At 39.4% G+C, this 14,782-nt stretch overlaps 1 protein-coding gene across 1 annotated transcript in view; it reads left to right on the forward strand.

The window, feature by feature from the left end:
* Positions 1-5,031: 5,031 nt before the first annotated feature.
* LOC108795641 (extracellular calcium-sensing receptor-like) overlaps positions 5,032-14,782 on the forward strand; it is a 25,828-nt gene continuing 16,077 nt past the window's right edge. Inside the window, exons 1-2 of the mRNA XM_018566932.1 lie at positions 5,032-5,135; positions 7,177-7,468. Of these exons, the coding sequence (XP_018422434.1) occupies positions 5,032-5,135; positions 7,177-7,468 (396 nt within the window). The remainder of the gene's footprint in view (positions 5,136-7,176; positions 7,469-14,782) is intronic.

Below are 14,782 nucleotides of genomic sequence, written 5' to 3' on the forward strand. Positions count from 1 at the left end.
GAAAATTACATCAAAATAGTGTAGTGACTATGTTCTCAGAATATAAAAACTTTCACTAGACAATTTTGGAAGAAGACAGACACCAGTGAGCTGTCAATAAAACAATCAACAATAACGTGTCTTTTCTTTTACTGAAAATGGCTTCCTAAATATTGTGCACAGTATTGAAGCACTTTCACTAGGCCACATTTTAAGCCAGACCCATAACAACCAGCTTTTAATTTAAAAAAATCAATGGCACTGTAACAAGCTTTTGATAAAAAATCAACAATATCATGTAATTATTTCACTAAAAAAGCCACCAGTTCCCCCCAAGAAAAACAAACTTGGCCCTGTGCCGATGGGGACAAGGGCCTCTTCCCCACATGCCCTGACCTATTGGTTGTGGGGGTCTGCGAGTAGGGTGGCTTATTTGCATCGGGGTACCCCATTTAATAAAGGGAGCACCCAGATGCTGCCCACCCCTTGTGAATAATTAAGGGGTACCCCTACTCATTCACTAACGTTTTTAAATAAATAGTAAATAAAGAGCCCACACTTTTGAAAAAATATTTTAATTAAAAAAACCACAAGAACATTTTTTGACAATTCTTTTAATTAAAAATAAATCCCAATAATTGATGCTCGACATATTCCTAAAGTCAATCATGAGGTCCAGCGTTGTCCACAATGGTGATGGCTCATCAAAATAAAAAAAACAACGCCCACCGAACCATCTGCATGCGACAAACTCCTGTCGCAACATGACCTGTATGACAGGTGCCAGCAAAAAGTAAACAAATGGGTGGAGCTAGCGGTGACATCACCTCTGGCTCCACCTAGTTGTTTTGATTTGGCCGGCATCTGTTGGCATCTGCTGCTGGCCGGCAGCAAATTTTTAAACAAATTTTACATTTACTTATACCATTGGTCATCACTGTTGCAGAACTGTCATAAACTTGTACGACCACAAGATTCAGAATACCTCTAAAGAGATAAGTTATTCTTTGAGACTAATTGTTTATTTTTAAATGCTGCTTTATGAAATTTATGAAAATTATGAAGGCTCAGAGTGAAATCCAATGTAGTTTATTCTGGCTCTGCAGGTTACAAGGATTTTATCTGAGCATTTCTTGAAGGTGATAGAGCATCATGGAATCATATGTTTGTTTACTCTATTGGGGAATTCTTTACTTCATGAGCAAACAAATAAACGTAACTATAGAACATGGGAAAGCAGGGAGTAGCAACTAACTAGTACAGAACAGGAGGGGGAACTTTGGAATGTACTAAGACACAAATCAAAGCAATAAACAACCATAAAGTGGGCTGTTAGTAGCAGCACACAGTAATCTTGTATAAGCAGGGTCTCTTTTTCTATTGTTTCTTATTATTGCTACAATCAAATGTATGTAACAGTTTCTGGAACCTCTTATCTATGATTTCTTTTTATTAGGTCATCAACAAGTTAGGCTAGAAACACCAATGGACTGATGTGTGATGGACAACAATTATAATATACTTATGCCGTTTTCTGTACATAAGGGTTGATTAACTAAAGGAGTAGAGAATTTTCAGTTTGCAAAGTGAATTTTCAGTTATGTTAGCAAACGTGGTGAAATACCCCCAAAATACCCAATCACGTGCAAGGAAAATAAATCATGTTTGCACATGATTGGATGATTGAGATCAGAAAAAAAATACCTACTTGCATACATGTGCTTTGTAAAGAGAAAATGCATTTAGCTTAGTGAATGAGGTAAAGTTGTACTGACCTACCAGCAAACTCCATTGAATTCTACAATACTTAATACTACATTTTAATACTAAATACTGCCTATTTTTAAGTCTAATAAAGTAAGAAAAAGGCATGGGGAGGTGGGAACTTCCACAGGGGACATGTAACAAAGAACAAAACTATTTAAAAAATACCATACAGCAGGTAGAGGGTCCTTTAAATGAGACTTCCAGGGGAATATTGGGAAGAAATTATTTCAATTGCATGCTTGTGAGATGCTGTATGTTGTGTTAGGCAACAGTAAAATGTTATTGGGCAGCATCAGGAAAACCATATTCTGGCACCTCATATATTGGATGTATAATTTTTTTTTTAACTTTTATATTTAGCTTGGCATAAACACAACAGCAGCTCCCAATCTGATTTATTTCAACCATTTTTGGTAGTTTTGGCTGCAACACCTGATTTTTTTATTCAGCAGCAAAAGGCCTGAATTAAATGGTGAAAAGAAATAAACCTAAAGCTTTCAGCTTCTAACATAATATCTAGTAGCAAAAAAAGTTTAATAGTATAGTTTATGAGCTTATTTTACTGGCAGTACCGCACTGTGTTATCTTAAAAGTTTAATAGAATATCAAAACTTAGTGCAGAAAAACACTTCAAGGTGAAAATCCACATTCCCCAAACACCCTCCCATTCATGTATCCCCAATTTCCCCCAAAGTTTTCAAAATATAGACTTCAGGTATGTGTTTGATAGAAATTGGCTAGCATTGGGACAGTAAGTAAGCACTTGAATAGTCAGCAAATAGAAAAAGACAAGTCAGGTTTTATCTTAAAAAAAATTATATTTTATTATGAGAGACAATAGCCACACATACTGTTCAGTGGCTAGAGCATATGAGGAAAGCTTAGTCAGAGGTAGAGAAGAGCCAGGCTTTATCTTAAAACAAAAATTTAAGTGGTTTATTTGAGAGACAGTAATAGCAAAAAGTTTCCCAGCACACTCACAAGCCAGCATGCAAAAAAAAACTTCCCTCACCGCTAAGGATAAAAACAGAGGTTTTTAACCTTAGCGGTGAGACAAGTTTTTTTTGCATGCTGGCTTGTGAGTGTGCTGGGAAACTTTTTGCTATTACTGTCTAAAGCCCTTCCATGTGCACCTTGCTGTATAGCTGATAACAAATTGATGAGTGTGTTTGCCATTTGTTTTGCTTGACTTATTTGAGAGACAATAGCCACAAATATTGTACAGTGATTGAAAAGCTAAGCTCCATCCGGCAGCAGGCATCATCTGAAATTTGGAATTGCAAAAGTTCTTGTATTCAAGTGAGGAGATACATCACTGCTCCATCCAGCACTGAGTCTACAACACCCGGGGACAAGTGTGTGAAGGCTAGGAGCCATCCACACTCGAGCCCAACAAACAATGGAAGAAAGCTGAATACTGTAGTACACCAACACCAAACTTTAATCTAAAAGCCTAAAGATTTCTAACACAGAGGGACTCCTGTGCTTGGATTCTAGGCAGGGAGTCCTGATGTGATGGAACTTTTTAGCCTTTTGGATTAAAACGTTTGTTTATACTGGACTGTTGTATATGGCTTTCTTCCATTAGTTGCAAGAAAAGCTTTCTAAATTTGGGTGAAACATGAAACATGGTATGAAAAGTAAACTTGGCCATTGACAATGGAAAGTTAATTCATGAGAATCTGACCCATGCAGTCCATTTTCTTTGTTTAATGTTTTTTTTATTCCTGCTTCTTATCTTGTTGTTTCTCAAATAACACCATGATTTAAAAAAAAAGTATTACATGAAGAAAAATAAATATATAATTTATTGTCTATAAAAAAGCATCTGAGATCTAACAAAATCTTTATATTGCTCTGCCACGTCTATATAAGACCATTGTAGTGATTCAGACTCCAGACATAGCGTGCACTGTGTGCACTCTGTGTGCACTCTGATTACAGAACTTTAATTCTCCATATAAAAGGATTGGGTAGGACAGTGACAAGGCTCAGTGATGAATGTCCATTGTGCACTTCTGCAAGTTACATTATGTCTATGTATGACATTACCATCAGAGGGTATACAAATAAGTTCCGGACCTAGATGTTTTATTACCAGAAAAGAATATGTATACAACATCAGGTATTTCAGTGAAGGGGACTTCATAATTGGTGGAATATTCAGTGTTTATCATCATTTAGTGCATTTTGGCAAATTTTTAAACTCTTCGATGGCTTGTATGCTGTAAGTATTTTTTTTAAATTAAAGTGTATGTGAAAGCAAAATGTTTCTTTCAGTTTTGGGTGGGGTGGGCAGGGTTAGACTTTCTTTCAAATTTTTAAAGCGGTCTGTGTCTCAGGCTGTCTCAGATTAACCCCTCCATTTGGTATGGTTACAATTGCCAAAATTTCACAGTTGTCACTAGAAGAAGCTGTGACAGTTAATTATCCAGCAGTGACAAATATTCCAGTGACAACAAAGATAGGAATGCCCTTCACTTTGGTGTAATTTTTTTTATAAAAAATCAAAGGAAATTTCCCCAGAATAGACCAAAAATAAACTAATTGGGGTTTTAAGCTTTTTATACTGTGTCCAAAACACAGCTTTGGTCTATACATAAACTTTAATACAACCTACACTGATGTCATCTAGGGTTGCCACCTCTCCAGGATTCACACTGAATTTGATTTGAATTCTGTATGTGCTGTGCCTGTGTTTCATCTGGACAAAAAATGTCACAATGTCAGGCAGACAAGGGCAACCATGGGGTTCTGGTCTACCTGATCATATGCAACTGTGCTTTGTGCAGAGTATTGAGGTAGACCTCCACTGCGACTGGGCTGTGATAGTAAGTACAACATTCCCTCTCCCTTGCCCTCTCCCATGTGAAATGCTAAATCTATCCACTCAGAGCCAGGATTGTCGTGGTGCAGGAGGATCCAGTGTAAGCATTGTTCATTTTATTTCATATCACCCCTAATGTCCCTCATGCCAAAAAACATGGATCTCGGCAAACAATTTGCGACTTTTTCAGACACCTTGTGCTTCAGCCCATTTAACAAGTTCTGCAGTGTATGGTCCTGAATCAGGGACACAAGATGTCTCTCCTCGCTCTCTTAGCTGTCTCTCCTTGCTCCTATCCAGGCCACTCATAACTCTTATGAGAACCTTGGGCACTAAAAATCAGCACTTTACTTTCTTCTACTCCGTAGTGCAATACACACCAACATGGTTTCTCTAGTTCAAGATCCCAGTCCTGCTGTTACCTCAATTGGTGGCAGAATGGACCATGTAAAACGAAAATGGGCGAATTCACATCCACCATCAATGAGCTCAAAGATTCTCATGATCATCTTACCGTCGATGTGCACTGGATTAAATCCAAATTGGCAGATTTAGAGGATAGGTCCCGCCGCAACAATATTAAAATATGGGGTATACCTGAATCTGTCACTCAGCAGGAACTATGCACATATGTTCACACAGTGATGTATGATAGACAAAATTCATAGATTGCCAAAACCATCCTTCTTACCTGAGAGAACACCACACAATGTTATTCTGCGTACTCATTTTTTCCATATCAAGGAGCAACTGATCTGCTCTACTCCTGTGTTACCGGATCCAAATTTTATACTGCAGTTTTATCTGGACCTGTTGAATCATACTGTACAATGAACGTAAGGAAGAAGCTCACTCCAATTACTGGAGCGCTTTGAAAGCATAATATCACCTATCACTGGTGCTATCCCACAAAGATCCTACTTACCAAAAAAAAGGTTTGTCTCACACTATCTCCTCGCTGGAAGAAGGAATTAACCTCCTGCTTCTTAGGAATATTCAACCAGAGGACTCTCCTCCTAGGACATCATCTCCCAATCTTAAGAAAATGCCTCCAGACTAGCAAAATTCCGCAAAGGGTAGGAGACTGAACTCTTAACCAATGCCAAGGTCTCATTGCATACCAGTAAGTTTTACAATGTTTTAATAGAGAGTTTTGAGTTTGCTTGATATTGCACCACATACTGACCCCTGTTCTGTAATTTACTTTAACAGTGCGACTATGCTGTTTATGTTACTGTTTTGCTCCACCTCTTTATTTTTTTTTACTTGTACCAGTGCATAACCAAGATAATTGGTCAGCTCCCTTTACTGGAAAAATTTACAGAGTCAATGTGCGACATTACACCCTCCCTTTGGAATTAGCTGCTTTTTGGGCTCTGAATTTTCTGTATCTAAGTCATTTTTAATAACACATTTTTGGCTTAACCAAAAATGTTTGGCTTTGACCCTTAAATTGTTTTCACTTAACGCCCGAGGCCTTATTCACAAATTTGGCTTAGTAGGTACCAAATGTGAGGCAATCATAGCTCTTTATTCATGTCCCTCAGCACAAGTATTTACACCTGGAGTGCTCTCTAAACCCTTTATAACAATGAATGGAACCATACAGGGCCGTCCCCCTTCACTTTTAATCTTTGATCTTCTAATGAAATCTTTTGCTGAATCCATTAGAGCGAATGTCAACATTACGGTCTTTCTCCTTCACAATAGACAACATAAAATCCATCTATTCACTGGCAGCAGTCCAACAAGCTATCTAAAGGTTTGGACATGTTTCTTACTATAAAGTTAATGACTCCCATATACTCAACGTAGGTATTCCTTTTTCTATTCAATCTACCCTATCTTCCTCTTCTCCTTATGCATCGAGTACAGCTAGTCTATCATATTTGGGTATATAATTAACCTCGCCTTCATCTAACTTATTAGGAAAATTACCTTCCCCTATTGACTTCTGTTAAAGAGATCATCTTAAGCTTTGTAAACACGAGATGACATGGTCAGGACACTTGGCTGAATTTAAAATGTTAATCCTCCCTTGTATACTTTATTTATTTTGCACACTGCCTTTAACAGTTAAAGATATATTTTTCAAATCTTTACGCTCCATTTACCTACATTTTTTCATGGCAACATTAACAAGCTTGTTCTTACTCCCAGATAATTAAACATTGTTCAGTAGGAGGGATAGGTTTTCTATATATGAAGGATTACTATCTTGCCAGTGTTTTGGACCAATTAAGACATTGGATAAGACCCTCCGCTGATATCCTTTGGTGTTGGATTGAACAATCTTTAGTGCTTAAGCATACTTTATTTCAGTATCCCCTCGTGAGTTTGTGGCCTGGATTTCCAAATGCCTCATTTTCTTTGACTGTGGATGCCTCCATAGTGGCATGGAGACACTTACAGTATGTTCCTCTAGCTTCACACAAAAAGCAATGGTAGGTCTTTCTCTGCTGCTCTTTTGATGATGATGGCTTTTTGGTGCTTTTCACATTATTAAAATTAAAAATGACCCTTCTATTAAGGGCCTAAAACACATATAAAAAAAATTAGACAGAAGATTCAAGATGCCCTTTTCATCCTTTTTCTCTTCATAGACCTGTACCTCGTTACTACAGATACTTCCTGGCTTTTATGTTTGCCATTAATGAGATCAACAGTAATTCTGACATTTTACCTAATGTGACCCTGGGATACCTTGCAGGTGACTCTTGTAGAAATGTGAATAAAGCTTTAGACAGTGTCCTGGAGATATTATCTGGAAAGGGATCCACGGTTCCCAACTACTCCTGCTATGATCATGACAAACTTGTTGGTGTTGTTGGAGGCCAGTCATCGGAAATATCTTTACATATAGCTCAGATTTTAAACATTTATGGATATGCACAGGTAAGAAGGTGGCTCTAAATCTAAGGTACAAATAACCCTCTCACTGCCAGAACTGTTTTTGTATTTTTTTGCATGTTAAAATGCACAATTTAGGACTGTAGATTATTTGAAGCCCTCCCGAAATATACATTTCCTGAATGCAGAGATCCTGTAGAATGAAATGATGGCAGTTGCAATTTTTTATGTCCCACAATATTAGCGCAACTATTTATGAAACCCACATTTTCATTAAAAATAACTTTAAATTAATTTTAGTGCACAAAAACACAATTTAATACCCATTTTTTTCACTTTTCTGGTTTATTATAACTTTGCTAAGCTTTAGCAAAAAGACAAATATTTCAGGTAGATTATTCATGTCATTAACTATTTTTCATTATAATTTCACACTACAGCAAGTTTCTTTTCATTACAATAGTAATCATACCATTCAGCACAAGAGCAATAAGTAAATGGATGTTCACTGCCACATCTGCTAACACCCACCATGTTATTCCCTGGTCTGCTGCGGGGTAGTGAATCTTGAGATACATTGGGGGGTTGTCAAGTGAAAAGAGGGAATTCTTCAGTGGCCTATGTAAGTAAGCAAATGGCTTTACAGCCACCTAAATCCCTTCTTGTGTACAGCTGACAGTCAGATTTACATGTGTAAGCAAACTTCCAGCTGCTATAGCAACTTGGGATCTGCTTCCAGGGTATTGCTGCCATCACTATATGGGGGCAGTAGCAAAAGGGTTAAAGCTGAACAACTGGCAAAAATAAACTAATTCAATTCATATGCTACACCAAGCCTATACAGAGTGGAACTGTGACTGGGACTCAGGAGCAGCACTTACTAGAAGCTGGCTGCAGAAAACTACAGAGGGGAGAAGACAAGACCAGTCATCTTGTACACAAAGAGGGAGCAGCTGTGACTGGTCTGTATTAGAAGAAGCTCCCGTACAGAGGCACAAGTTGATTAATGCTGGATTACTGCACAGATCTGAAAGTCCATAGGTTTTTAAACGTGTGTTTTATAATTATGTTTTTATTAAAAAAAATATCTACTATATTCAAAGCTTAAGTTACATAGTATTTGAGGTTGAATAAAGACACAGGTCCATCAAGTTCAGTCTTTGTGAGCATTTGCATGTATGTGTGTATATATGAGTGTCTGTGTGTTCCAGTCATTAAAGCAGACCTTCACATTAAAAAATCCAATTCTACCAATGCATCCCTCTATGTATGATGATTAATAATAACAAAGACATGTCAGGTGTAAAATGCTGTAATTATAAAATACTTGCAGAGCATTCAATTCCTGCTTTAAAAGTGCAAAATAATTCAGTTTGCCAAAACAATGCACACTGGGGTTGCCTTGTCATCAGCAGAGCATTGATGGGAAATCTCATCTCTAATCTCGAGAGATCTCAGGGAAAGGCCTTTTCCTCCCCTGAGATGATGAGCATGTCATGCAGAAATCCAGCAAGTAAAGGGAGTGCTAGTAATCTTCCCTTAGTAAACATGGCCACTGTCAGAAGACTGGGGAAGAAAAGAAAAAGAAGGTATGCAAAGAATACAAAGTCAGCAATTATCTAGAAGTATGTGTCTGTAGATTGCCATTACTAAACTACTCAAGATGAAGCTGAACCAGCATTTTGTCAAGTGGTAAAATGATTGCTTTGTCTCTACAGTACATTCCCTTTTTAATGCATTACAATACTCAGCTAGATTTGTTTGCAAAGCTAGCGGAATGTATGCTATTGTGTAATCTGCAGTCAACTCTGACCCCTAAACCTTTCTCTGCTTCTGACTTCCCTAGTTGAGTTCCCATTAATGTGTATTCTGCATGCTTGTTTATAACTCCAAAATGCATTACTTTAAATTTTACAACATTAAACCTCATCTGTCACCTAACTGCCCACTCCCCTATTTTATCTAGGTCCTCCTTTAATGTTATAATGTCTAAGCTCATGTCTATTATCCTCCCAGTTTTAGTATCATCAGCAAACACAGAAACATGACTATTAACACCTTCCCCAATATGAGCCTATGAGTAGGAAGATCTAAAGAGAAGATGAGTATGTCTTCCAAATAAATGATCACAAACACATATGGGAGGTCGTGGAAGAAACCAATGACAAAATGGAAAAAAAAAATCTGGGGTATTTACACAGGCCAAAGGGCATCCAAATATATGAAAACCATTGGATCAGCATAACCTCCTTTGCCCAACATGGTGTCCTTTTCTTGGACAGTTGGTGCATTGCCAGACCATTCAGCTCATTGCTATTAATGCAATGCACCAAGGTGAATGAATGAATGTGTCCTCAAGTCATTACCATTTTCAGAAGTAGATGACTGCAGCATTTTCTCAGTTGTGTTTTCTTAAAAATAGTTTGATATTTGACCTTTGGAACTTTTTTTTTCTACTTCTGTGTTCCTTTTATGTAGGATTCTCTTAATTTCGTGTAAAGACAAGAAGTGATTGGAAGTCTTTCCAACAGGTGTCCAGACAAAAACGTATTTTTAGTTAAGTGGGAAAGAGTTAGAACTTCTAACAGTGTTGTAATAAGACATGTGCAATTCATTTCGGAAAGATTTGTTATTCGGACAAATCTTTGGAAATTTGTCATTCGGATGCCTGTTTCCGAATTACAGAGATAATGCAAACAAATACGAATTTCTGATAACAACATTTTTGGATGCATCTGAATTTCTTTTCCGAATGTAGTTTTATTGTGTTAAGCATCAACTTTAACCACTTGAAGACCAGGTTGTTATGATTTTTTTGTGATTTTTTGATGGATAGAGATAAGGGGTAAAATCCATATGTTAGGCAATCCAATACCTCCTTCCCTTTTAAGTTTATACAATGTAACTTTCGAAACTCTAGCTTTTAGAGGGTGCCAGATGAAGCTTAGTATACTCTGCTGTAAAGAACGTGGGGCAAATGATGATATCACAACTGGTGATGTTCGAAAAAAATAGAGGAGTTTAGGTAGTACCATCATCTTAACGGCTGCCACTCTGCCAAAAAAGGAGATATGGGGAGTCTGCCATTTGGTCCCAGCTGTTTCAAGGAGCGGAAGTGTGGTATGTAATTAGCAGTATAGAGAGCTTCATAGGACGGAGTAATTTGTACTCCTAGATACTTAATGGAATGTTTTGCCCAAGAGAATGTATAATTGGCACAGAGATGCGGATCGGGGCATTTTCACATTCAATGCAGCGAATTTACTCCAATTGACCATAAGACCAGATATAAGAGAGAAACATTGTAATAGAGTAAGACAATTCGGGACAGTGGTATGATGTTGATTAAGGTTAAGAATGACGTCATCGGCAAATAAGCTTGTTTCATATTCGACCCGTGCTAATTCAACACCCTTAATATTGGGGGTTAGAACGTATGAGTGCCAAGGGCTCAATAGCTAACACAAAAAGGCTGGGGATCCTTGACGCGTGTCCCGGGCAATAGGAAATGCTGGTCACATACATCCTAGGTATTTCACTTGAGCCGTGGGTTGGAATACGGAGTATAAATCCACACCATAAATGAGTCACGAAGGCCCCATTTTCCTAATACATATGTTAAGTAATCTCAGGATATGGAATCAAAGGCTCTCTGAAGATCTAAGCTTAATAGAAACCTGGAATACCTGTAAACTTAGGATATTAATAACATGTGCAATTTTCCGGATGTTATCACTGGCCTGTCGCAATGGGACAAACCCTACCTGATCCCCATGTACAAGCATGGATAAAAAAGTGTTGATGCGAGTGGCCAAGATTTTTGTTAATATTTTTATGTCAGTGTTTAGAAGGTCCTTGTCAGGCTTTGCAACCAAGGCAACGTATGCAAGAAGTGAGGAGGAGTGTAATTCTAGACCAGTTTTAAGTGAGTTATAGAGAGATGTTAACTTGGGGGGTCAGAATCTGAGCTAATTTCTTATAATACAAGGCTTAAAAGCCATCCGGACCCGACACTTTTGAAGGCCTAAAGGAGAACTATGAGGTGAGTGATTTTCACTCAAACTCATAGTTCGAGCCTACACATACAACACATACCGTCGCTCGCTCAATTCTCAATCCTGTCCCTCCTGAGAGCCGTAACTGTCACTCACAGCTCCCTGCAGGGATTTCCCTGCTCCGATCCGCCAGCGCTGACTGGAGGAACGGAGGGGGGAGGGGGCGGGTACAGCTGGTTCTGCCTCTAGATAAGCAGAGTCAGCTGTCAATTATGCAGCTGGGTGGATCTCGACAGTAATGCTCTAGCTCGCGGTATACTGAGCTTTGGGTCACGGGAGGATGCTAGTTTATGTCCTCCTGTGACCCTGAGGAGAACTATGGGGAAAAACACTTACCCCACAGTTCTCCTTTAAGGTGTTTAATTGAGGCATGAACACACATAGAGCTTTCTTTTGGTGGTATTAAATCACCACTGGGGTTTATTTTTTACTATATAACAAAAAAAGTACAGAAAATTTGAAAACAATTCCCTAAATTATAAAACATTTAAGGGGCTATTCACAAAGGAGCTGAAGGATCCAGCCGTAGCTCCAGCTGATCCATCATCTCTCTTCGGCCACCGGAGCCTTTTGGTTCAGCCCGGAGGGCTGCTGTAGGGGCTATTCAGAATAGCCCCTACAGCAGCTGAAGGTGGCCGAGCGGAAGGCATTTGCTTCAGGTCAGCCCAGCCGAAATGTCAGCCGAAGCAGTGCGAGCGGTCTGCCAAAGGCCAGCCTTTCGCCCCGCAAATGAAATCTTGGCGGAGCCAGCCGTGATCTCATGGCTGGCTCCGCCCAGTTGTAATGACAGATCAACATCCCCAAATGACCTGGGGATGCTGAACTGTAATTAAATAAATCACAACTGGGCAGAGCCGGCCGTGAAGTCACTGTAGCAGGTGGCGGCCAATAGGAAACAGTTGGGTGGGGCTAGCTTTTACTGCTAGCTCTGCCAAATTGTTTTTTTAAAAAAATCTTTATTTATTTTTTAACTTGACAAATTTTTTTTACATTTAAAAAAAACATTTTTGCAACTCTTTTTTTTCAACCTTTTTTCTTTGATTTTCTGCTCGGTACCACAGAGGTACCAAGCAGAATAGAACCAATTCGTTCATGATGAAAATTTGTACTTACTGCCACTAATGCAAATTAAGGAAAATTCAGATTTTGTCAGAATCCCAAAACGAATTGACTTTCAGACCCGTAAAACGAAATAACGAAAAATCAGAATGAAAACTAAAAGCTATTCAAATTTTTTCCCGGAGCACATGTCTAGTTTTAATGCAGTCCATAGGCATGTGCATGGCAAAACATTTCGTTTTGGACGCAACATTTGAAAACCAAAAAGGTTTTCATTCGTTTCCCCAAAGCAAATTTGAATGCTGTTTCGGATTCGGAGGCAACAAGCATCTGAATCCGAAACCGCACAATAAACTGCAGAACGAGCAGGGACCATATTGGGCACTGGCGCGTTCCGCACATGCGGGCCCCCATTTTGGAGTGCATCTTGGTATACACCAAGATTTTGACACCTGCATGTTCGGGTGCTGCCATCTTTGTGTATATCTAAATATACTCCAAAATGTGCAGAACGCACCTGTGGCCGATGTGGATGCCGCTCGTTCAGCGTATGATGTCATCGTCATGTGACCATATATGCTCCACTCTCCAAAATGGTAGCAGGCATGCACAGCATGCGCCGGCGGCCAATATGGCCGCCGCACATTCTGTAGACAAATTTATGTATGCCCGAATATAGTTTTCGGATATATTCAGACATATAATAAAAAAAAAAAATTTCGGATTCAGACGAACCGCCGAATAAACTGAATTTCGTTGATTTGCAGGTTGGTCCGAATCTGAATGCACATGTCTAGCAGTCCATGCCTTCCTGTCCCAACAACAAAACAACTTTACCTCCCTTGTCCTGCGAGGAGGATCACTTGGACAGAAAGTGAAGGGTAAATATCTTCAATGGAGACACAGACAAAAATAACAATAAAAAAATTGAAATTGTAACTCTTATCGCTCTATCAAAAATATAAAAAATTAGACCTGAGTTAAAGTGGGACTATACTCATCTCCGCTCTGGTAAAAGTGACATCCACAAGCTCCTTCACCGACTGACATAATTGCCGGGTTGTCTTCTGGGTTCCAGATCTTCAGTCATCCTGATTGGCTGGCACTTGGCAGATGTAAAGCTCAGTGTACATTGTCAGAAAGATTACTAACAGATATGTAAGAATCCTTTATTGCAGAAGAAACATAGTATGTCTTTTCTGCATTAAAAAGTCAGCCTGTTTTCATGTTTTAAAATATAAAGTTCCACTTTATATCTACTACTAAAAAGGCCCCTGTCATTACTCCAAGGCCCATATTGCCAGATGACCATGAAAAAATACAATTCTTTTTCAGCTGGCATTTTTATACATACTAGCAATCAGCTAGTATGGCCGAGGTCACAATTATGTCAACCAGCATCCCCGACAGGGGCGGACTGGGCCGGGGGGCAGGGTGGCAATTGCCCCCCGGGCCTCTCTGATGCCACCGCGAACGGCCCCTTGATTGTAGTTTTCTATAGCCAATGCCATTTTGCAATGCTGTACAATGTATTGCTGAGTTAGTGGCAGAACTACCAGGGTCGCAGCAGTCATGCACACGCACAGCCCTGACGAGGCATCCCTACAATACCAGTGTGCTTTACATTTCCTAAACCGATAAATACATTCACACTACTGTTACATGGATGGCAAAAGTGGCAGGCAGGTGTGGGGAGAAGGCGGGGGAAGAGACAAATCGGGAGGGGGGTCAAGTTGCCGCACCATGGGCCTCTGGGTTGTACTTGCCCCCTGGGCTAAAAGTTGCCAGTCAGCCCCTGATCCCCGACCCCTTTTTTTACATTCTGATGTCAGCTGGGGAATCTCCCTGGGCCCAGGGATACATCATTGGCTGCGAGGGCGATGGCAGTCTGGTATTCTAGCAACCAATAACCATGAGCTGGAACCTGTCATATTCATGACAGTACATACAGTACCTGCCCCTCTCTGAACACCAGCAACTCTCTGTAGGCCACATCAGAGTTGGTCTTAATTACTGCCCGCTTCCTAATCTGTAAACTGGTGTTAATCCTTTAAATCTGTTGCAGCCATAGGGATAAATTCTTAAACTGGTGCTAATAGGTACTCTCTGAATCTGTTGCACTTTTTAGAACTGCAAACCAAAATTGTTGCAAGGCTTTTATGAATTAGACGCAGTTTGTTTTACAGAGACCATACAGCCAGAAAAGTGTCTTACATGCTTTATTGAATTCCCTCCAATGTTATTA

Source organism: Nanorana parkeri, unplaced genomic scaffold (assembly GCF_000935625.1).
Source record: "Nanorana parkeri isolate BGI_ZX_2015 unplaced genomic scaffold, ASM93562v1 scaffold989, whole genome shotgun sequence".
Lineage (NCBI taxonomy): Eukaryota > Metazoa > Chordata > Amphibia > Anura > Dicroglossidae > Nanorana > Nanorana parkeri.